The sequence below is a fragment of the Ammodytes marinus genome (genome assembly GCF_949987685.1).
Source record: "Ammodytes marinus genome assembly, chromosome: 24".
Classification (NCBI taxonomy): domain Eukaryota; kingdom Metazoa; phylum Chordata; class Actinopteri; order Uranoscopiformes; family Ammodytidae; genus Ammodytes; species Ammodytes marinus.
The window spans coordinates 1,364,228-1,390,523 of record NC_137228.1 but is presented as its reverse complement, the minus strand read 5'-3'; the positions used below and the strand labels follow the sequence as shown (position 1 = coordinate 1,390,523).

Genomic DNA, 26,296 nt, shown 5'->3' with positions numbered 1-26,296 from the left:
CGCACATTCCCTTTGTTTACCTACCAGTTAACAGAGCCTAAGCTGTGTATTCACACTTTTGTTTTGTTCAGCGCGCGGCCGCGCACACACATTACAGACAGGTCAGATTGTGAGGAGATATTCACTGGTGCTTGGCTGCACTGTAAACAATTGCTGTACATTTACAGCAGGATTTCAACAGCATTAAACTGTTATTTATAAAAACAGCATTTAACTGTTAATATAAAAGGCAGTCTGTTAAATGACAGTCCTTTGCTGTTATGTTACGGAACGGTAATGTTTTTCAAAATACTGAACTTTGCTGTTAATTTACCATCAAACTTGGAAGGGGCAACTTGACATGAGCGGGGACAAAGTAATCTAAAGGCCAGGACACACCAGTCCGACTTGTTTCTACTTGTTCCGACTACGCAAAAAATGGGGTCGGCCGTTTCAGGAAGCTCCAGGCTTCCCGTCGCGGCCAGAGAACACACCAAACTGACTGCTGACTTTCCGTACGCTCTGTTGCTTGCGCGGGACGTAATGTCTCCATAACAGCAGGCGGCGCTAATCTGTATTGTGGCCCGAAAAAATAAGAAAGCCGGAAATGATGGGACAGCTCTCTAGAGCATAAACATTAGATAGAAATACGTATTTATATTTATGGACCATAAGAGCACAATTTTTAGCAGAGAGTGTCGAGCATGGTGTCGAGCAGTCAACAAGGGTTGATGCATGTGAGTACTCTCAAAACGAAACGAACAAACACATTAAAACGATGGCTAGCTGTTGTTAGCTGTTTGTGCTACCCGCCTCACTTCCGGGCTTCACTGATTCGCTAGCCCTCCACCAATCAAATTGCTCCAAATGAAAGACGGTCGGCCAGCCTGTCGCCTCCGATTGAACATGTTCAATCGGCGGCGACAGGCTCAAAACAAGCCCGACGACCTCTACGTCGGCCGACGTTACGGCACACACCAAACAGATTCGTCTCCCGACCCCCTATCGACTCTACGACGGCGATTTTCGGGCTGGTGTGTCCTGGCCTTTAAAAGGATGAAACACATCTGCCCAATGAAATACAACATCCCCTTCGCTCACGGTGCAAACAGCAACATAACAAACATTTAGTCCAGGTTCATCCCTTTTTTTCATTAATAGTATAATCCTGTCAATTTTAGTGACAGTAAAATAATATTAATTTAACATTAATATAAAGGCAACCCTGCTGCCAGTTGATTAATGTTTTTTTAAAGGGAAATTTCTAACAGTGCATGTTTGTTTCTTTGCAGCTACACTTTTGTTAAAGTAAGACAAACTCCGCTCATTTCACTATATGGCCTTAAACTGAAACAATCTCTCAACATTCGTTAACAAACAACAACAATCGCGGTAAGATTTAGAAACATTACCAACCTGATAAATAAAGATGAGACGGCGAAGAGGCTTGTGTTGTCTGCTGAAATCTTCCAATGTTGTGAGAAAATACCACGCATGCGCAGCTCATAACCAAAAACAGCGAAAAAACAGCAAAAAATAATTTATTATTTTTACATCTATATTTTATTTTTTTTATACTAATAAATGTAGTAAAAATTTAACTGTTTAGCAGAACCTTACTATTTAACTAAATAACTAACCTAAAAGTAGTTTTGATAAGACATACAGTCCCCTACAAAAGTATTATATATATTACATATATTGCACCTATCTGCTGGACTATGTGGCAGGCCCAAGACCCTATTCCCTGGGGCCTGTTTCAGGTAGCTGGTTTTACATACTCTGAGTTTAATCCTGCGCTCTGAGTTGGTAAACTCAGAGCGCAGGGTTGATGAGTAACTCTGGGTTTTCGGTTTCAGAACAGTGGATCAGCGTTGGGTTTATCAACTCTGAGCGTGTTCACTCTGGGTGGAGCATGTGCGTAAAAGCCATCGTCAATGGATCGCTGATAACATGATTCACCATGGAAACAGAAGAAACAAATGCTTGATCCTCCCACTTCTCCACTTCTCAAAAAAGAAAAAAAGAAATCTCCGCTCCTCCCACTGAGTTAGAAATATTAACGAATGAGCTTATGGTAGCCTATGGAGAAGAATTAACGGGATATTGTCTCATACCTCTGATCTAATCTCCTCGGCAATTCAGAAAAAAAACAGAGCAAACATTTTTTGTCAAGATAATCATTTTGCTTCCGTATGAGAAGCCATTGTCTATTTTAAAAAGTTACTCATATCAGCTGTAAAGTAATAAAGCTGGCGCGGCACAGCATTGCTGACAGTGTTTTATATTCACTGTATAATATGTTGGCAAGCTATAGCCTAATAGCCTACTGTGCAGTAAACAGAACAGACTGTCGCTTCTGACAGTTTCCATTGAAGAGCCTGATTGATTTATTACCAGATCCATTTTCCTCAAGTGATCACAGTTTAAATGATTATATCATTGTTATATTCATATTAGGCTATTTAACGAGGCTCGTCTGTGACTTTAGGATCGCACAAGTAACGATCGCGTGCAGCCGCAGCGTTACATGAATCCACCTGACATAAATCTGTTCAGTGGCACAGACGTTAAAAAACATACAATACAAATAGGTTTATTAATCTGAATGTAGAGCATGTCACAATGTGTAAGGTGGCCGCCTATATGAACGGACCGAGGGCTGAGAACAAGGCTACTGATCAGATAAATGATCGGTCAAACGTAAAATCATCAGGAAATGATAAAAACATCCCGATGGAGATTTCTATGGAGTGACTTTGCTTTAAACTGTACAGGGACGCGTGTGACAGTGACACACTTTCTTCAGTCGGAGCTGCAGCGTAAAGTGAAAACAAACTTAGGGTAGGTCTAACCACCTCCCGAGCAGGTTAGACCCACGGCGTATGTTGCCGCAGTAACTGACTCTCGGTTGCGCTGAACCTGCTACCTGAAACGGAAAACCCAGAGTTTCCACTAACTCAGAGCGAACAAACTCTGGGTTGCCTCAAAACCAGCTACCTGAAACAGGCCCCTGGACTGTAGGGAGTAGGAATACAGTATTAGGGTCTTGGGCCAGATAGGTGCAATATATGAAGGAATTGTGCTTTTGATGATACAAATATGAGCTTTGGCATACTGTTAGAGCATGCCTTAAGGAAGATGTTTGGCTATAGGGCCATCACCAATTTTTCCTATGGCACATGTAAAATAACGGTTGTTATTTTACATGTAGCTTAGCTTCTAGACCACCTAGGATCTTGGTTCTGGTGGCTAATCCTACATTGTTAAGGATGAGGAAGACAGTGGCACTATTTAAAACATGCTGGAAACTACTGAAGTACATGTAAATGGCATTCAGGGAACAAAATTATGGTAAAACCATTGAATATTGTTTTAATATATACACTGTAAGAAATTTCCATGGAAAAAAACATTAATCAACTGGCAGCAGGGTTGCCATTTTAATACTGTTAAATTAACATTATTTTACTGTCACTAAAATTGACAGGATTATACTGTTAATGAAAAAAAAGGATGAACCTGGACTAAATGTTTGTTATGTTGCTGTTTGCACCGTGAGCGAAGGGGATGTTATATTTCATTGGGCAGATGTGTTTCATTCCATATGTAAGTTTACTATGTCCCCTATTTGTTCAAATGCTAAACACAAAGCAGCTTCTGTTTGTTACTTCAAGACACTTGTTACAATATATCAAGTTCAATGGAATGATTCACCTCTATTGTAAATTGTCTCCTGAGTTGAACTAGGGATCTGGCTTAAGATGTCCACAAACCGTTTTCTTATAACCAAAAAAACAACTGTTTGTTCACACAGAACAGTTTTATTTAGAAAAATAATGCATAGTGAGGTAATGGAATGAAACATCCCCTTCACTGAGGGTGCAAATGGCAACATACCAAACGTTTAGTCCAGTGCAAGTCATTGTGGGAAAGGGGGCGTCTCTACAATACACTTTGTTGCAATAGCATCCAGCTGCAGCCCCGGAGACAAGCACCCTGGCGTGACAACGACACCAAGGCGTGACGGAAGTAACTGTGGTGTGACGGACGTTACCTGTAGATTTTATTTTTGCAACTTCATAAACTTCTAAGTTGTAAACAACGTCAAACAATAACAAGACCGCAGACCGATACTAAGTTTGTGTTATTTATATTGTTTTGGCGATTAGGTTCAGGCATCACAGTTGGGTGGTTAGGGTTAGGGCAAGGGGACAGGGAGAGGTTAGAATATAGATAGAACATTGACGGAACACGGCGGCGGCCATCTTGAGTACGTCACGTCAAACAATAAAAAAGACCGCAGACCGATAGGCTACTAAATTTCGGTTATTTAGGCCTATATTGTTTTGAGGATTAGGTTCAGGCATCATAGCTGGGTGGTTAGGGTTAGGGCAAATGAGTGACATAGCAGACATGTCATGGAAGCTAAATAGTCAAAAATCACGTCCGTCTTTGTTGTGCTTACTTGATTTCTCTAAGGCAATCCGTTTCCTTCATTCTACTGAGTAAACATAACTTCAGACTAACTTGCTTTAATTACGTTAACTGCACTTTCCATTTCCAAGTAAATATAACTCAACTTTAAGTAAACTTAACCAGAGGACATAAAGTAAACAACACTTATTAGTTAAGATGTGGATGGATGAGGATTAATGAAGAAAATTGTATAAGCTGCTTCACATGTGCAGGCAGCTCATGTCAAGTTGTCCCTTCTAAGTTTGATGGTAAATTAACAGGAAAGTTCAGTATTTTTGAAAACATTACCATTCCGTAACATAACTGCAAAGGACTGTAATTTAACAGACTGCCTTTTATATTAACAGTTAAATGCTGTTTTTATAAATAACAGGTTAATGCTGTTGAAATCCTGCTGTAAATGTACAGCAATTGTTTACAGTGCAGCCAGTGAATATCTCCTCACAATCTGACCTGTCTGTAATGTGTGTGCGCGCTGAACAAAACAAAAGTGTGAATACACAGCTTAGGCTCTGTTAACTGGTAGGTAAACAAAGGGAATGTGCGCTCACAGGACGAACAGGTAGCAGATTTTGTGGAGATATTCACTGATTTTGCCAAAAAGTGATTTGTCAAAAAACATTCTCCAGAATGTCCTATGTTTTTAATGACCACTTCAAATCAAATGGAGCATTGTGGCCACCTACTGTATCCTTATTTTACTTATATTTCTGAGATGTTTCCAGTGTTTTGTAGAAAGAAGATCATGATGTATCTTAACACTATCTTTCCAGAGTTATTTGCAAACACTGTTTTAATGTCCAAGACAGTGTTCTATTCCTTCACGTTCCAGTCCATTCCTCTATGGTCCCTTCTCACCTTAGTCTGTGCTTATCTGTAACACATCAGGTGCTGGTGTGAAGCATACAATTGATTTGGTTCCTATACCTAATGTCAAGACAATATGAATATACTACTTATAACTTATTGGGATGCGTCACCCCAGGGGGGCTCCGCAGTAAGCTAGTTGTACAAATCAGTTACATTTTGCAGTTAGAAGGGTTTATTAGTATTTTCAAGTTTCAATTTATTTTAATGTCAGTAAACATGTTCATGTGTTGTATGTAATATAATTGTATGGTTTGTCTAAATGGCTTGAAAAAATTAAATAAAATATTCTAAAAATAGGCCTATATGTATCTAAAATAAATATCTAATATTTTATCATTTATTTTAAAATAAATGAAGCATTCCCCGCTAAACGCTCAGTTATGCTCCTATTGAGTGCGTAAATAGAGACATGATTTCAACGTTTTATTTTATCACTGCCCTCAAGGTGCGAACACACTAGGCATTTTACACGCGTAAGATTTACGTGCGTAACGCAGCTAAAATGTTGCTTGATCATTTTGTGTCAAAAATGGTTATACGCGCGTAACGTGCCTAGTCTCCCTCCCGATATTGTATTTCCCTTATCAACCATGGCTGATCAGACCCGACACAACAGCGTGCATGTCCGCACAAAAACAACAACAACACGGCCAACAACTGTGCCAAAAGACAAACTGAACAGCACAAATAGCCTAGCATTAAAACAGCATTGCATATTCACGGCAGCTACATAACAAACACAGTTACAGCAGCATCGGTGCACAGCGGCACAACATAAAGGCAAGTAGCCAAAATGACCCAACCTGGCTGTGACAAGGGACCGTGGCTGGCGTAGATCAACACCGGTGCTTCGCTCTACTTGTCGTGAAAGTCCCGCGGACAGTCGTCATGTTTGGGTTCATAATATGAGGCGCTAGCCGCCCGCACACAACAGGGTGAGTTAACTAATGCTATACGGCGCTAACTTTGTTTATCGGCTAAAGCACAGCCGCACATATTCACTGAATTAACGAGGAAGTCCATTCTCCTGGTTTACTTTCCCCACGTGTTCTAACCCCGAGCGGCTTCATACAGCACCGGCCGCCCGCAATACATTTTTCTCCTCGGTGTCTCTCATCAGCCTCTGTGTACAGTACACTGTTCTCCGACCCTGCCAATGTATGTGACGTCGCGGGTCAAGCTCAACGCTGATTGGCCAACGCGGCTAATCGTCTCGCGTAGGAGCAACAAAAGTTAAATTTTTTGAACTCCTCGCGTAGCTATACGCGCGTAATATATACGCACGTAATATATACGCGCGTAAACATGTTGCTTTAGCGCGAGTGAAAATGTTGCTTTAGCGCGAGTGACGCATTTACGCGCCATGTACGCGCGTAAACCAATGGTTCCCTATGGAAAAGGGGCGGATTTCATACGCGTCTGTACGCGTGTAAAGTGCCTAGTGTGTTCGCACCTTCATACTTCCATGCGTCCTCTATGTTGGAATGGACATTAAGCAAATGAACCACTAGTGGGCAGCAGCGCCGCTCAGAGTCAATAGTTACTCAAAGAGGAAGACAAGAGTCAAAGAGTGAATGAACTGGAAGCCCATGACTGGAAGAAACCTTTTATAATAGGTCCATGGAAGAAACAGCTTTAGCATAAGTCATAAGATGACTGGACATGAAAAGGAAATTGTGCTTCATTGTGGACATCCTCGACTTTCATTTTGAAGGTTATTCGCCCTGTTGCCCCGAAACCGGATATCCCCCTCTTTGTATTCGGGTCGTAAGCAAAACAGCACAGTCCAGTTGTTTGGTTGAGAGAGGAGATTTGATACTGATAAAGAGTTTGTGACGGAGTTTGTGGAGACAGAGTCGTCGTGACTGTGGGGAAACATGTCTAAAGCGGATATGGTGAGAGCCTTGGTGAAGCAGCGACTGAATGCGGCCGCTGAAGAGATATTTGGGCTGTTTGAAAGAACCATAGCAGAGCACGAGGAGGAACGTTGTCGTTTAAAGAAGGAGAACGAGCGACAACAAAAACTACTGGACGCTGTTTGGAAGCCTGAAGTCCGGTTATTCTTAGCAGGTATGTTCCACATTACAAGTTAATCAGGGAAATCACTGGCTAACACATATGAGCTACAGTGAGCGTGAACTGAAAAGGCTAACTGATGCTAAACTATGCTAACTAATGCTAAACATGTAGCCCTCCTGTAGTCTATTGGTAAATGGAAAACGGGCCACCGTCGTTTTAGCTACTAGATTTTATTTGATATTATTGGATACTTTTTTTAACTTTAATATATACTTGAGATAGATTGAAGGGCGACCCTCATTTGCAATGACGTCAAGTCAATCAAATGCAAAGCAAAAACAACAATATACACAAACAATGCAAATACATCAAATACACAACTGATAAAGAGACAAAACAATTTAGACAGTGATGTAGAATGACTGCAATTAAAATGAAATGAGTGAAAGTACAATAAAGCCTCATTAAAACAGTTACAGGTAGAGTCTGGCAGATTTAAGATAATATGTCTAAATTTGTTAAAGGATATGAAGGTATTTATCTTAAATTGTTGCTGTAAGTTGTTCCAGGAGTCAGGGGCACTAAAGCGAAAAGCTGACTTCCCAAGCTCAGACCGGGCTTGTTGTGAGACATGAGCATGTCAGTGGAGCGGATCTGATAAAGCCCATCTGAAATTTGCTGCATTACAGTCAAACAATGTGGTAGCTTCCCGGTCAGGGCTTTGTACAATTTGCCAATGTGCGTCACGTCTCTCTTTAAAGCTGGGAACACACCGCACTGGCCGCGCGGCGAGATTACATACAAAGTCAATGTACTAGCGCGTGGCCGCGCGTCCACCAAATAATCGGCGTCCAGCGGCGGGGGCTTGCGCGGCGCGTGGCCGCGCCTCATGAGATGCGCGTGAATCGGGAGCGCGGCCATTAGCGGCGCATAGAAATTGTGTCATCGAAGGAGCGTGAATCGAAGGCTTGTGCGGCGAGCACGGCGCCGCAGAAAAAGATGAAAATTTTCATCTTTTTCTGCAGCGCCGCCGGGCGCCGCGCCTCCACAGCCAATCAGCGTTGAGATTGCCCGGTGGCGGTGGTCTGCAAGACGAGGTGGGCGTGTGGAGTGAGGACATTGGGCTTCCAATACATTCTGCAAATATGTGTATTTTGCATCTGTTTAGCTGTTGGTTGTACTTTAGCCAAGGTAGCGCCGGTTAGCATAGTGAAACTCACCCAGCTGTGTGCTGCTCCTGAGGATAATATGAACCCAAAGTTGATGGCAGTGTCCGTGTGGAATTCCATATATTACAGCGAAGCACCGGTGTTGTCCTCCGTCAGCCGGCACACTTTCACTTTCAGGTAGGCTGATGTCTGCCTTTATTTGTGCTGCTGAGCACACACTGCTGTTGTTAATGTGTTTAGTATGTTGCTGAATTGTGTGTATTTGCGATCGGGGTGCGTCTTCATGCTGTTTTAATTTTATTTGTGACAAGACTGCCGCTGGTTACACAGTGAACCTACATCTGTATTTTTTGGCACAGCTGGACCATGTTATTGTTGTTGTTGCACCGTAAGTGTGACGGGTCTGATCTCGGCGTCGGCGTCAGGAATATATGGCCCAATATGATCAAGCGGCGAGCCTCCTGCGGTCACGCGGCCAACCGCTGCCTACGATGAGGCGGCGGTTGGCCGCGGCGGCGACTGCGGTGAACATGGCCCAATATGACCAAGCGGCGAACCTCCTGCATTCACGCGGCCAATGCGGTGTGTTCCCAGCTTAAGAGAGGACCACCCAACCTTCACATACATTGCATTGCATGCAAGCTTAAAGGTGAAGTAAGTGATTTATTTATTTTAATATAAGTTTTAAATCGCTCTTCATTCATACATAGTGTGCGCGTTTCATAAAGCCGATCTCTCAGTCACCCGCTCTGCATGTAATCGTCAAATAAACTTTTCGGGGATCCCGAAACTGATATCCATTCAGAAGAGATAACGCTACAAACCGGTACCCGTGTCACTGCCGGTGCACGTGCAGAGCTACAGATCTGTGAATGTGTATGCGCCTACAATGGCGGAGCAGGTAAAAATCCTTCCCAATGTCTGTTTTGATGGTTTTTATCATGTTTTATCACACTTACTTATATGAGATGATGCTAGATAACTAGCTGCTGGAAGACCGCAGTGCATTAATGTGGTGACATGGGGATGAGGGAGGGGACTGCTAACTGCAGTCAGTAGCCCCTTTTACACAGCCAGTGAAAGCCGGGAATATGTCGGAATTTCGGCCCTCCGCCCTGCTGTTTAAATGCGACCGTTGCGGAACAAGGGAAGAAAGGTGCGAGAGATTGTTCCGTGAATTTTACTACCTCGGGGGGTAGTAAGATTCCCGACACAATCAGTTCCGCCTCTCTGTTTAAATGCTCCAGCTTGTTGTTGCGGAACAGGGGGGCGTTTGACGTTCCATAGCCTACGTTCTAAACATGCGACCATGTTAGCAGTTGAAGGACGTGTGTTTAACATTAATCACGGCGGCCTGATGTCCCGTAAAAATCACCAAATACAAGGAACGGCGTATAATCTAGCTGATCATAAGGTCCGTTGCTAAATCCAAACCCCCGCGCTTCATTTTGCAGAGTGTATGAGTCTATTTCTGCCCAGGAGAAGTTGTACAATGGGAAAGCTAGGCTAGGCTAAGCTAGGCTGCTACCGGATCGCCGCTGCTATTATTATCCTAAAGTCTGAGTGTATATCCACACTTTATTTCTGCCTACAGTAACGTGACTTCACACACTGTGTGTATGTGTATGTTTATGTCTGATTGGCAGATCTCTGCCCTCACAAAGAGACTCGCTCACAACCAACCTGTCACACACACACACACACACACAGACACAGAGGTGAAGCGGATTGACTTTGTCAGTTTGGTTAACAGTCCCAGTGATGTTGGACTCAGCGTGGGGACAGTAAAATACGGCCCTCTTACTGCAAGCTCCAGCACTTCTGCTCTCAATTCACCGGCCAGTGTTGTTGTAAAGCAGCTGACCGGCGCGGCGCTAAATGTTTACGTCACACCTGACGCTGTTTACAAACACCTCTTTCATTCTGGAATGCTGTGTAAAAGGAGCTACTGATGCGCCAGCAGGCCGGCGTTGCTTGGTTCTGTGTAAATAATGCCTCATTTCCACCGAGTAGAGCGGATCGGAGCGGTCCGGTCCGGTCCGGATAGTTTGGCTTTTCATTTGCCAAAAGTTGGGTAGGGTACGGTTTAAGCGCACCTAACCGCTCTGAGCCGCTCCCAATCTCAGTACTCCTCCGTAGGGGTACTAGCCGCCTGAAAGCGGTCCGAAAATGTGGAGCGACACACCCCCGTCATTTGATTGGTCGAAAGAATCATTTCCGCCATGTGTAGTCATCTCGGCAAGAGTGAAGAGAGTCTTGTGTTTTGTCGAAAATGTGAGCACAGCACTGTTTATTGTGTGGTGTTTTTCCTCGTCAATAAATTAATCAGTTGGTTACACTGTGTCCCACTGCTAGTCACGTAGCTGCCACAGCCAGCGCTGTTCGCTCATGAGTTGCACCGAGCCGTTTCTGTGTGTTTTCGCCATAGATAGTAGGCTAGTAAATACACGTTCACAACAACACGGGGGGAATAAATAAAGAAGCGGCTGGTTTGACCAAATAAAAACGAGAGACAGCTGGCTTGACCACAGTTGGTAGAAATAATCATTTCCGCCGTGTTTAGTCACCTCGGCTAGAGCGAAGAGCCCTGTGCTCACAACAACACGGGGGAAAGCCGCTGTTTGACCAAACGAGAGACCGCTGGTTTGACCACAGTTGGTAGAAAGAATCATTTCCGCCGTGTGTAGTCACCTCGGCTAGAGTGAAGAGAGTCTTGTGTGTTGGCGAAAATGTGAGCGTAGCACTGTTTATTGTGTGGTGTTTTTCCTCGTCATTAAATGAACCAGTTGGCTACACTGTGTCCCACTGCTACGATGTCACGTAGCTGCCGCAGCCAGCACTGTTCGCTCACTGTATCAGTTGCACCGAGCCGTTTCTGTGCTCCCAACAACACGGGGGGAATAAATAAAGAAGCGGCTGGTTTGACCCAGCAAAAACGAGAGACCGCTGGCTTGACCACAGCTGTTCCACAGCCCGATAGTTTGACCCACATTCTGGCGGCGGCTATCGCAGTCCAGCCGAAACCCCGCCCTACCCGTAAAGGTAGGGTCATAAAAAACAACACCGAGATTCTTAAAAGTGAGCTGTCCTGCTCTGAGCCGCTCTGACCCGACCCGCTCTACTCGGTGGAAATGAGGCATAACACAGAAACAAGCAAAGCCGGCATTTTGGAGTGATGTTGTTCCGTCAATATGCCGCAATCTCTGTGTAAAAGGGGCTATTGACAAGAAGTTAGCCAAACTGACCATTCCGCTTACTGAACATTTAAAGAGATTTTTTAACAATGAAAGGTTAAAGATTGCTTTGACTTATTCATCAAATCAATTTCTGTAGTTAAAGCTTTGTAATAGTGTTTTCAAATATGTGATCTGACTGGGGATAAACACTTTTTGGATGAAGTTACAGAATATGGCCGCCCTTTTAATTTTTTCTTTTGCTTTAGCCAGACAATAATCAAACTACATGTTAAAGGGCACTAGAATACAGGAAATCACATCTAGGCTGGATTCAAACGTGCAGACTTCAGTGGACCTGCGGATTACACAGCTTTTGCGACCGTATCAGGGATAATTCCTCAGGGTTTGTGTCCAAAACAAGCGTTAATCTAGTTCACTGCGGACTTCCACTTAGTCCACTGTCTTCATCATTTATTTAATCACAATGCATTGCAGTTAAGACGAGATGTATTATCAAATAAACTAAAGCAAAAAAATTACTAAAGTAGGGTATGAGTATTATGTTCTAATGTAAATGAAAATGCAAACAATGCTATTAGGCTATATCATTATAAATGTACATTGAATAACATAACTATGTAGATCTTAATGCATATTGTAGTCTAATAAACTTCCAAGATTTAGAATTGTATTTGTTAGATTCCAGATCAAACAAATACAATTTGAAATCTGATCAATTCATTTGAGTATTAGATTATATCAACATAAATTAATACGTTTATTATAACCATATCACACCAACATTAAAGGAACACTACAAATTCTCAATCAGTTTTTTATTTGGGACCTTTTGAATTTCCCGAAGGACCCACTCAAATCACCAACCATCCATCCACCCACCAACCCTAGCTCACTATCTATTAATTTTCCTCTATCTGCTTTTGTCCTCCTCCAAACTACCGTCATTATATCAGCCTTTAAAAGTCAACTATGGCCCACCTCTAATCTCGCACGTCTTGTCTACAGCAAATGTTATGGAAATATGAATCTTTTCATTTACCAGCAGACAGATGACGGCACCTTGGATATTTAGATGCTGTTTCTTGCATCAGAGTCTCCATGTTAAGTTTGTCTTCAAAATAAACTCATGTGGATTTCCTTGTGTTTGACCTTTTCCCTGCAGACGTCCAGCAGCTGGTGGTGGTTAAAGAAGAGGTTCCCCCTGAGCAGCAGGAGTGGAGCCCCAGTCTGGACCAGGAGGAGCCACCACCAGAGCCCCCACACATTAAAGAGGAACAGGAGGAAGTGTGGAGCAGTCAGGAGGGAGAGCAGCTTCAAGATATCATCAAGTTCCCCTTCACTCCTGTAACTGTGAAGAGTGAAGATTGTGAAGAGACTGAAGACGGTGGAGAAAAGCCCTTGAAATACCACTGGATTTCTGGATGTCAGCTCAACAAAACACTTGAGGTTGTTGGTCCTTGGTCCTCACAGCTTCATCAAAGACTAACTGAACAGATGGAAACAGCAGCTGATGGAGAGGACAGTGGAGGACCAGAACCAGCCAGGAACTCCCATCCACATCCACATTCACAACCTGAGACTGAAGACCATCCTGAAGACTCCTCTAAGTCTGAAGACAGGGGTGATGAGTCTGAGGAGACCAGAGAGCTTCAGTTGGGTTTAAAGAGTGATATAAAAGGTAATACTGGAGAGAAAGTACACAGCTGCTCTGAGTGTGAGAAACAATTAAATATGAAAGGGACATTTGACAGAACACAGTCATCCGCACTGAAAAAAAACTCAAAAGCTGCGATGTTTGTGAGCAAAGATTCACTTGATAAGATTAACTCAGAAGACACAAGACACAGTGTGTTGGCCTTCAGTGCTCTCAGCTTCATAATAACCAAACTGAACATATGGAAACAGCAGCTGATGGAGTGCAGGAAAAGATTTAGTGTACAGTCTACAAAACTTATTTTTACAGTCAAAACAAAACAGCTGGGTAATGTAGCGGTATTAATATAAAGTAATATGCACCTAAAGATGCAACATAAATGGCCCAATTTCCTAAAGAAAACAATACATTAACGAAGCAGGGTCTTTACACACAGCAATGCAATACGACATATTGAGAGGAAACGGGAGGTACAGACATTTTAGAGGGTACAGACAAGGCGATGTGCAGGTCATTTCCACTGGAAACCTGAATAAGAATGACAATGAATACAAAAATAACTAAGATAGAACTTTTGAATACAAGTTTTAAATGAGAATGAAAGTGCATTTTTAACTCTGTTACACATATTCTTTGAACACTGCTATTAATGTGTGTGTCTGTTGTTTCTTTGCAGTGGTTGACACTAACGCTTGCCCAACTGAAAATAATGTTTGGGCAAGTTGAGATTGCCTTTTGGTTGCCCGAACGGGCAAGTGGATTTTAGAGGGTTTGTCTGTAGTCTAGGCTATGTATTCATGTGTTTTACAGTCTGCAAATCATTTTTTTTCCCGCTAACTCACACAAAATAGATCGGCTATATTCGCAATTGAGCAGCTGTGCGCGGCAGCCAGCAGCATCACGGTCGCTCTTTCGCACTCAATCTCTCTATCTCTCTCTCACACACACACACACACACACACTACACACACACACACACACACACACACACACACACACACACACACACGCACACACACACACACAGCCTGTGTGCGCGCAGTTTCGCTGTCTACGTTCCGAAAGCCGGCTCTATCCTACGGACCTGGTTCCGCTATATTCAAAACCCAGAAATCAATAACGTTTGAGCTTATCGATACCGCTATGGAGTCCAGTAGGCTAGGTCACATTATATAATTTTAAATATCGATTCGGGTCATCTTCATCTAATTAGGCCTACTTCAGCGTATTATTCCATCACTGGACCACATCATGGACTGTAAAAGTGTTCTACCTTCGACTGTCTTGAAGAAACTCCTTCAACCCGCTCCGTCTCCCAAAAAAAATAAAACTCTTGTCTACTGAGCCGCTGCCGCTGCAGACGGGCTCGGCACCGTCTCATCATTCATTCAATGCAGCGGTGATCAACAAACGAGAGACTCTGTAGCAAGTCCCGCAGTTAAAAAATCGGATAGTTTTAAAATCCATATTAAAATCTGCAGGATAAGAAAAATCGCTAACGGTTCAAATGTGATGTGTTCAGGTCGGCTCGGTAAAATGATTATTAGGCAAAGGTCAATAAAATGACATCATGATGTGTTCAAATGTAACATCAAGAAAATATGAAATTTGAGTTTTTCGCGGGAAGCTTGAATAATAGCCTACAGTTTGGGTAAAAAACTTGTTTTCCCAGCAATATAAACTAAATAGTATGCCTAAATAAGGAATTATGACCTGCTTAAAGTCCTATCCTGAACTCTGCTCATCGTATAAGCAATTAAAGCAATAATACCAGTTCTCTTTAAACAAAATAATAGAAAAGTATCGATAAAGATTTGGATTGTGGAGTCTTTATAATGGTATCAATATGAATAGAAATTAATGATCCCCCTCCCTACTTACAGTGTAACTGGGCAATAGCTTTAACATGGTGGACTTTAATCATTTTATGGCACACGATCACTTTTTGGCACAATGTGACCGTTTTAAATAAGTAAAATAAGTTAAATTTTTCTGAGGAGCTAACATTCAGCTTGACTCTGAGCTAGACTGAGTTTTCTGAGCCCCTGGGCAAGGTGCATGGCAAAAAGAGGCACTTTCACGATGCTGCAGCAGGACCAAGCGCTTGGTGTAGTGTGATGTCATGATATATAGGCTTATATGAATTGTTGTTCGTTTTATGTGGTCAGGATGAGACAAGTAAGCAGTGTTTGCATTCAAGAGATACGGTTCGCTAAAATGAATAATTTAATTAGCCTATATATATATCATTGTTTAACTGTTTTTTTTTGTTTTTTTTGGGCAAGTGAACACAACATTCGGGCAAGTAAAACATTACCTGTACTTGCCCTATGGGCAAGTGCATCTGAAACCTTAGTGTCAACCCCTGCTTTGACAGGAGAGCTGCTTGCTGTGGACTCCCTCCTGAGTCAGACTGGAGCCCTGATGATGGACCCTGACACTGAGGAGACAGAGGACATGATGGAGGAAGAAGCTGGTTCCACTCTAGCAGGTCTCCTCCATGAGCCACATTCCTCTGCCTCCTCCCAGCCTGCTGCGTCCTCCTCCCAGCCTGCTGCCTCCATACCACCACCAGATGTCTCCTCACCACCACAGACACCTGCTGATGACTCTGGGGTACGTAGAAAATGTGTAATAATGCATAAATACAGTAATACAATAAGTGTCTGTGCTGTCCCCACTTAACTGCTCTTACATGTTGCTGCTCATCTGGGCTGAGCGGAAAACTCGCCGGAATGTTTTAATTAATATTATTATTATTATTAGTGCATTAAGAGCGAGGGAGAGAGAAGAGAAGGGACAGTCCGCGAGTGAACAGTTACACAATCAACTGCGCGGATCACGTGACCTACTTTCATCGCAGTGTCCAGCTGTCTTTAACATGTTGCCAACTGCCGAGTTTTTCCGCTATATTTGCCGACTTTCCACCGTAGCGCTAAGTCTGTTAAAGTCCAGAGAGACACATCTTGCAACTTTAAAAAAAAATTTGGTCACCAGAGCAGAGTAGCAACGGCTGCTGTCTACCCCTCATCATCGCTGACATCACTCACTCACACAGCCAGTCTGATAGCTTCCCCCGCCACCTGCAGCAGCCAGCAGACAGACAGCACCGTCTCTGCTCTGCAAGAGTGATGTTTTTAAACATGTAAATTGTTTTATAGGTCCACATTCAATATGCCACTGCAGATCTATAAAAAAGCTAATCTTGTTGTTATATGGCAACAAAGAAAGTTTGTAAAGTGAATTTGTAAATATGTAAATAGGCCTAGTTAATTTGTAAACTACCTGTTCAGCATTTTCTGTTCATTTTGCCTCTTTCAGAATAGCATATTATGCAAATTAGCTGATTATGTCATCTAGCTACTACTAGTTACTTTTGGGCCAATAACAATTTTCCTTACAGAGGAGTCAGCAGAGATAGAGGAGGAACAACAATAAGAGGGCTCAGATGTAGAAGAGGTTGTGGTGAAAATGGCCTTTTACTAAAGGAATGTCTGAAGGATTTCACATGGTGATGCCAAATCAAAAACACAATGAACTGTATCATCTGTTGTCAGTGTGGTCCAAAACATGCTGGAAATACAATATCAGTAGGCCTAATATAGTTAAAATTGGGAAAAATGTAAATAGATGCGTTCCAGCTCCATTTAATGTGTCCCCCTAAATGTTCTGCTTGCGCCCCTAAAATGTTGTCTGGAGCCCTGGACTTAATTAACTGATAAATTAAACTTTTGCCGTGGTCGGTCGGCTATGAACCTGGTGCACTTTGAGAGGAAAATGAAGAATTTAAATCTGAGGAATTTTGTGTGAACAACTGTTTCCTGTGTAGTAGGCCTACTCATTTTTGGAATAATTTGGCAACACTGGGTTGGATGAATAAGAAGCTATTGAAGAAAGACATGGATTTTCCATAAAAATATTAATATAAAATAGAATATTATGAAAATAAACATCCACAAAGTTGTGATCTTTCTATCTTATAAATGTAAAGTAATTTATTCTAAATGTTTTTAAATACACTCAATGTCTCAATAGATTAAATCAGTCTATTTCTGTCATCAGAATACTGAGGAAAGTTTAAAAGAATGAAAAACATGGTTCAGTATTCCTCCTCTCCTCTGTCTGTATCCAGCTATAGAGAGGAGGGGCTGCTAACACTAGTCTCAGTTAGCAGCGCTATACAAGTATGCATTATTTTATGATTCATGGCAAAGACAGACAGCTTGATTTATTTAGCTAGTTAACTGCTGAGCTAGCGTGCTGTTCTTCTCTGGGCCGACATAAGAGATTAAAATATTGCGTGTTCACATTTAATGCAGGTTGAACAAGTGTAGCCTACTGATTTGACAATATTGGGCTTACAACTTATGTTTTATTTCACTTACTTGCAGTTACAACGAGCGTATTTCATGTCAACTCTGGTCCTCACGTTTTTAGCGTATTTCACCGAAACGCTTGTCCACCGTGAGTGATGCACCGCGAGTGCATGCTTGTGTTTGTGCACCGCTGACACACACACACACACACACACACACACACACACACTCACACCACAGCGTGGAACAGGCATATTATTCAGAGATGGGGGTCTTCTTAGATCTTGAACTCCCTCTGTTAAACTGACTTTATTGAACAGTATAAGATGAGAATTCAGTTTAACATTTATGCGACAGAGGCAAATGGAAAGAGAAAGAGTAATGTTTGTTTTTCTTGTGGAGTAGAGGTGCAAGAGTAGCTGGCTGGAAATGCTTTCACGAACGGCCGGCCGGCGCTAACGGAAAACACTGTGCACCTACTCAGCCTCAGTTCTTCATGTCAGGTCTAGAATATAATCTTTCATCTTGGGAATCTCAGGAATTTGATCGAGTTTGAAGAAAGTAATTGTATTCTGAATCATTTGGAGCTGTATTCTTGCACAGCTCGCTCAGTTTGTTCTTCATATATAATCTTTCAGTTAGGGCCTGTGTCCACTTTGCGGTTTTTTCGGGGCGAGAGAGAAAACGCTGTGAGCAGCGGAGGAAAAAGCTGTTTGTCATCTTGTCCACTGGCACTGTCAGGCAACACTGGTGTCACTGTTTAGGCAAAATAAGTTTCTCTTCCGTCTTCTGGGTTGCCAAGGAGTCCCGATGATCTACTCTCCGATGATCTACTCTCTGATTGGCCCGTTGATAAAAACGCAGATGACATCCCCGACTCTTTTCTGAAAAGTTGAGCCTTTTTCAACTCTAAACGCTTGAAGCGGCAGCACAAAAAGGGTGAAACGCTCGGGAAAAGGACGCTGGGCACTGCAGCTTTTTTCCGAGACACTCGCCTCTCATTGGGAATCAATGACGCTGGTGCGCGAAAAAGGCGGTAGGTGGACCCCGGCCCTTAAAGTATAAGTTGTGGACATTACATTTATATCTTTATAAAGGCAGTAAACTACTAGGTAAAGTGTGTTTAACATCTTTAACGGTTCACCTAGACTCAACTAACAAATTAACTGACTCCTGGGGTCTACTCTACAGGCCACTAAATGATATGTGTAACCGATTGGTAAATCCTAACTCTATAGGAAAAATCAAAAAACGTTTTTCATGTTTTAGGTTTTGAAAATGACTTCAATGTGTTCTGGAAATTGTTGTCTTTTATTATCATGTAATAATTTCTTATGGAAAGAGGAATCAAAATATTTTTCGAGAGGTAATGAAGGAGGGTTAGCTCAATAAGGGTTAAACAGCATCTAAGAATGTTATGTCGATTAGAATACGGGGAATGAGGAATGAGTCACCAGTTTCTAGAACAACAGTCAAATAAAAACACTATAAGGCTCAGGCCTCACATAATTCTATGAATCTTGAATAAAGAAATAACCAGAGGCTAGATAACACTGTACACTTGGGTTACTTAATAAATAACTCAAACTGAGCTATGCATTCATAATATACAGAAACAAATATCCTAGAGTCACATACAGAATATTCCACTCAGACAAAATAAACAAACTCCTGGTGACTGTGTATAAGAGCAGATCACACATAAAGGCAAAGCGCAATTGGGCCGCCTGTAGGTCAGAACGGCTACACTGTAGTGAAGGACATTCCCCTTTCACATGGAAAGCTATCAATTAACTACCATAGCAACCTAAACAGCGCTGCTTTAACTTAGATTAGAACCAAGGAAATTCAACATCAAATTGGCACATACAAATGTGTGACAACTCACAATAAAGAAAACAAAGCAGCAGGCACTTAATTTATCAAGAACTTAATACCCGGAGTATTATACACAGTAAACAGACAGATAAAGATGAGCCGCCTGCTGGTGCACACTGACATGAAGCTCTCACTCAGACACACACGGCAGAAACTAAACTTAACTCACATGCTCTATGAAACATCAGCAACGGCTCTTAAAGCGACAGGCACCCATAAAAAGTCAAAGCCTGTTATACAACATTGATACTACTCTGTTATTGATGTAAATCTATATTTATAGGCAACATTGTCTCTTCCTTTCAAGTGTCCCTTCTGTGTGATTACTGGCCCCATCCTAATGTGTGTGACCTGTGTCCCCAATATATTTGAGTATTAAAGTCCTTGTCTTCTTTTCATTTGTTGTAAAATCCTAACTATTCCCATCCCTACTGCCGACCCTGACTGCACATCTCTGCCTCACTCATACTCTGTCTTTGTTTTTCTGTCTGTTTGTCACTACAGAAACAAAAAGGAACAAAGAAACCTAAACCTCACCGCTGTCAACAGTGTAAGAAGGAGTTCAGGTCGAGGTCGGTCTTAATGATTCATCAGAGAATCCACACCGGAGAGAAGCCGTTCAGCTGTGACCAATGTGACAAAACATTCACTGACTCGGGAAACCTCAAACGCCACCAACGTATTCACACTGGTGAGAAGCCGTTCAGCTGTGAGGACTGTGGCCTGAGTTTCAACCACCTAGGTAATTACAATAAACACAGAAACATCCACACAAAGGAAAAAATCTACCCTTGTCAGCATTGTGGGAAAGTCTTCAGTTCCTCCAGCTCACAGTTGCATCATGAGCGTATCCACACTGGAGTCAAACCACACCAATGTCAACACTGTGACAAACGGTTTTACTCATCGTCTAACCTCTCAGTGCATGAGCGAATCTACTCAGGACACAAACCGTACTGTTGCATCAAATGTATGAAAAGCTTCACTAAAAACTCCTACCTGAAGAAACACAAGTGTGTTTAAACCTGGACCGATCAGACCATGATGTGTGAACTCCTCTGTGCATTTCATTTGATTTAAGAACTCACTGAAGAAACACGGATTTTTTTGTATTTGGTTCATAATGTAGTTCTGTAAAATTATTGTTTAATCACATTTAGAATGACCCTGAGGCCAACACTGTATTCTTATATAATCATCTTTCTCTACTTGTTTTTTTTACTTTTTAATATATCATCAAAGTTGTGCATCTTTCCTATGTTAACATATCTCTTCTTGCAATAGTCACTTTTGTAATGTTCAAAACCATTTATTATTTTTAATCAATTTAAAGTTTTGCTGTTGTAATCAATAATCCGTTTGTTCATTCTCATTAGAAACTGGTTTATTTAGATATTGTATAATCACTCTCTTGTTAACTAACAGGTTACACATTGTTGCTTCGTCTTTATTGGAGTGATTTTTGGAATGAATTTAACATTATTTTATGTTATTTCCATATCCTCTCACTGCTGAAGGTTTTGATCTGTTTTGGCATTTTATTAAAGATTGTACTGAATAAATAAAATACATTTCAGCTTTATTTATTTTATTTATTTATTTATTTAGTTTATTTATTTCGATCAAAACATATTCACAACATCACTTACACAAGTTTAAAAAATTAAATAATAAAAAACACACAAAATAACACAAAGTTGTCATTGTAATTTATATATTAATTTCTTATAAATAGTATTGATCGAAAAGGTGTAAGCTGAAGCCTTAGCTTATTGCGCCTACCCTTTTTACATTATGTTTATTTATTCAATTTTTCGTTGGTCCCTCAGGATCTTATTTAATTATTATATATATACAGTATATACATTTGTTTTTAATAATTTGTTTGATAGTTATTGTAAATATTATTGCTATAATTAATTCCTGTATATGTTAAACATATTACATGTAAGGTTATGACACAAGACAAAATACATCCACAATACATATTCACAGTGCCATTCATGCCTCACTTTTATATTTGTTAAGCATCTTCTTTTTCAATATTTTTTTAAATCTTTGTACCGTGTCACACGTTTTAATTTCTTCATCCAAGACATTCCACATGTTTACTCCTTGTACCGATATACATCTTTGTTTTACATTTGTTCTTATATTTATCTTTGTAAACATGCACATTCCCCTTAGTTCATACTTGCTCTGTCTAATCTGAAACAACTTCTGGATACAGTCTGGAACAATCCTGTTTTTGACTTTGTACATTATTTGCATTGTTTTGAACTCCACAAAGTCTCTAAATTTTAGTGCGTTTGAGTTTATAAATAATGTATTGGTTGGTTCAAGATATTCTGCTCTATTAATGATTCTGATTGCCCTCTTTTGTAAAATAAAAATAGGGTTGGTAACAGTTTTGTACGTGTTTCCCCATATTTCCACACAGTATGTAATGTATGGTAATATTAAGGAACAGTATAACATGTGTAATGATTTTGAATTGAGTACATCTTTTGTTTTATATAGTATTGCGGTGGACATGGATACTTTTCTTTTTACTTGTTTTATATGTGGTTTCCAGCATAATTTGTGGTCTATGATCACCCCTAAGAATTTGTTTTCATAGACTCTTTCTATTTCAACATGGTCTATTATGATTTTTATTTCATGTTTGATTTTTTTGTATCCAAATATAATGATCTTAGTTTTCTTTAAGTTTAGAGACAACTTATTAATATCAAACCATCGTTTTAGGATTTTCAGTTCTTTCTCCACTGTATCCAAAAGCTGCCTCAGATCCCCTCCAGAACAAAATAAATTTGTATCATCAGCAAACAACACATATTTCAACAATTTAGACACATTACAGATTTCATTAATGTACAGTAAAAATAGTTTGGGTCCGAGTACTGAACCCTGTGGAACCCCACATGTTACTTTCATTAAGTCTGATTTGTCATTCTGTATGTGTACATACTGTTCTCTATTGTAGAGATAATTACCAAGCCATGTGTGTGCTATTCCTCTAATGCCATATCTTTCAAGTTTTCTCATTAGTATTGTATGATCTATTGTGTCAAATGCCTTTTTAAGGTCTATGAATACTCCTACTGTGAATTTCTTATTTTCGATTGCTGTTGATATTTCCTCTACTAACTCCATGACTGCCATTGAGGTGGATCGGTTTGATCTGAAGCCATATTGGTGGTCACTCAGTAAGTTGTGCTTTTCTATGAAGTGGGCAAGTCTTAGAGCAAAAAGTTTTTCTAATATTTTTGAAAACTGAGGAAGTAGAGAGATTGGTCTGTAGTTAGAAAAGGAGTGCATGTCTCCATTTTTATAGATAGGTATGATCTTTGCTATTTTCATTTTGTTTGGAAATATTCCTGTTTGGAATGATTGGTTACATATATATGTTAACGGTTTAGCTATAGTTTCTATAATAGTTTTTACTAGTGTCATATCCATATCATTACAATCAGAAGATTTTTTATTTTTAAAGTTATTAACTACCTCAATCAACTCCTTTTCCTCAATTCTCTTAAGAAAGATGGTTTTGGCATGAATGTTGATGATGTCATCACCTACATCCTCCTTTTCTTTTGGTTCCACAATATCCTTTGCTAAGTTATAGCCGACATTCACAAAATAATCATTGAATTAATTGACAATCACTTTAGGGTTGGTTATGGTTTTTACATTATGTGTTTTGAAGTGGTTTGGGTATTCTGATGCACCCTCTTTAATGATGCTGTTAAGTATTTTCCATGTACCTTGTATATTGCTTTTTTGCTGATTTAATAATTTATTATAATATTCTTTCTTGTTGCATCTCATTATAGTTGTTAACTTATTTCTATATTTTTTACATTTATTTTCAGCTTCCTTTGTTCTATGTTTTATGTAATTTTTATATAATACATTTTTCTTCTTACAGGCGTTTTCTAGTCCTCTGGTGATCCATGGCTTTTCTTTATATTTATGCTTCCTTTGAGTTTGAATCGGGCAGTGATAATCATACAGGGTAGTGAGAGTGTACAGGAATTCATCATAAGCTTTATTTGGATCATTATTTGAATATACGTTATACCAGCTTTGTACGTTTAGCGCCTCTGTGAGAGCATTAATAGCCTTCGGTGTTCACAAGCGGGTCACTTTGTGGGTATCAATGTTTTTATGGGACTTGTTCTTGAAAAAGTCTTGTACTATTGTAAACTTTGTTTCTGTAGAACAGATAACACCAGACACATCTGTATTTCACAAGTATTTTATTATCATGGTCATAAAAACATCAGCAAACAATGATATACTTTTTATGTTATTTAGTTTAGAGAATATATTAGGTTTTAATCTCTAACCATTTGATTTGTGAACATGTTGTGTAATGAATGCAGAGCTCAAAATTCCTCCTATCAATAAGAATACCAAGATTCTGTGGTTGACCCACATTCATCCAATAATTTGGATAGTAAACCCAATGTCAAGATTTGAACTGTGGAACAATGGGGACGGGTAGGAGTTTGAAAATGCTGCTTTTTAGAATAAATTAACATTACATGAATACAGTCAGCAGCACCTCTTATCCACATTATTTATTTCAAGCTAGGTTAAGTTGCTTTATTGGTCAATTAACACGTGCGCCCTGCCCACCCAATCAGAAGTGAATCATTTTTTCAACCAATTAAAATATGTGTATTTACTATACCAGGACCATTCCTAGCTTCTGATTTGGTGGGCACGGCGACAGCCCGCCTCCAAAGTTACCCATCACGTCCACAGAGCGTATCCTTTGCAAAGGTAGTTAGAACGCTACTCGGAGACTTTTTCCAAACGTTAACCTGTTCTTTCTGTTAGTAAATGCTGTTCCAATCCGACTTACAAAACTTTCTGTGTAGTGTATCGTATATTTAGCCTGTAAACAAGCCTAGTGCTGCTTACGCCTCTCACGATGCTTCTGCTGGCGCATCTGAGGGTCATTGCTCGTTAATGAGCTCTGCTCCTCATCAAGCACTCTCCCAAAGCTTTCTCTTCTATCGGCTCAGGCTGCCTACTGTAAATATAGCCCATGGGTTTTCAAGTTGATGCAAGGTGCGATTTAAAAAACATATATAAAAAGGGTGACGTTTATAAAAGCGTTTTTATTCATGAAACATTTGGAAACAAAACATGCAATAACTAAATCCCCCGCTCAGCAACAATCAAAGTCTTTTTTTTTTTAATTACATAAAAAAAAATTACCTTGCAATTTTACTAGCCTAATTTTGTCTGGAAAATTCCTTAATATCAATTCAGAGATATTGTTGGCGCATCAGTAGCCCCTTTTACACAGCGTTCCGGAATGAAAGAGGTGCTTGTAAGCAGCGTCAGATTTTCAATTCAGAGATATTTCAGAAAGTTCTGTGTCTTTGTGAAGGTGTTGTGCAAATGATTCTGTATATTTTATCTACTCATTATTTTCTAAGAACATTTGAAATGAAATATTTAGCTTTTCAATGAAGGTGGCAAATGGTTGCTATACTGATGTGGAAAGCTTCTGGTAGCATTGCTATCATGGTTAACTCTAAATGTGCCAAAAAGGAGTCGCCGAGAGCTGGTCGGCCCCTCTTTACTCTAGTCTAGTCCATCCTTCCACCTAATGCCTTCTGTATCTTTCTGCTCTGGTGATGTGCTGCCACCTGCTGGCTGCTTCCTGTCACTGTTAAATCCTGTGAAAGAGAGAAAGAGACTGAATCAAGAGTTCTGATCTTTGTGTCATGTTTACTCTCTATACATACCAGTACAATTCATTTCACCCAGAGTAGTTAATATAGACAATTGATCAAATGTGTAGAGGTGTGTCTCTGTCTCATTCTCATTTTTGGAATATAATTGAGAAACTGGGTCAAAGACATTCAGGAAAAATCAAAAGTTTTGTATTACATATTTGTTAAACATTAATGAATTTGGGCGATCCGTGGTAGAGATGTGTAGCATGAACAAATAACACTGATATTCATACATATTAACACTCAAAATGACATGCTAGATGAACCCAATTCTTTGTATATTAAAATGTCCACTCATAGGCAAGGCAAGTTTATTTATTTTGCAAAAATCAGACCCGCCGTATGTATAACACCCCTGCAATAGGCAAAGTCAAGAGTTGTTGTTATTGTTTTCAACGTGACGAGGGTAAAGAAATGGTAAATGGACTTGACTTATATAGCGCTTTTCTAGCCGATTTTCTCGGCCCCAAAGCGCTTTACATATCTTACCACATTCACCCATTCATACACACACTCATACACCGATGGCAGTAGCTGCCATGCAAGGCGCTCTCTGAACCATCGGGAGCAATTTCGGGTTCAGTGTCTTGCCCAGGGACACTTCGACATGTGGCGGGTAGACGGGGAATCGAACCTCCGACCCTGCACTCCAGAGGCAATCTTCCTACCCACTTCGCCACTGCCGCCCGGGGAATCAGAATCAGAAGAAGAAGAGTGGAGGGAGAGACGCGGGGGCAGAGTTTAAATCAGCGCATGTCGTGTTGGCGAACTTTGTTTGTTGCATCAGACAGGTTTGGTGCTGCTACGGCTGCCTTATCATAACAACACTTTGGGACTGAATCAAACAAGGCTTCCCTGTGAGGAGATAGTTTTGGGATGGCTTCGGGAGGTGGCCAACGGGGAAAAGGCAACAAAAAGAAGGATGAAGGCAATAAAAGAGACCAGTCGGATGGATCAGGTAGTGAGGGGGACAGTG

General features: G+C 40.7%; 1 protein-coding gene across 1 annotated transcript in view; it reads left to right on the top strand.

Moving 5' to 3' along the window:
- Positions 1–7,103: 7,103 nt before the first annotated feature.
- Positions 7,104–26,296, top strand: part of LOC307269794 (uncharacterized protein) — a 52,509-nt gene continuing 33,316 nt past the window's right edge. The window contains exons 1-2 of the mRNA XM_080052837.1: positions 7,104–7,398; positions 12,876–13,391. Coding sequence (XP_079908963.1) covers positions 7,206–7,398; positions 12,876–13,391 — 709 coding nt within the window. The 5' untranslated portion in view covers positions 7,104–7,205. The remainder of the gene's footprint in view (positions 7,399–12,875; positions 13,392–26,296) is intronic.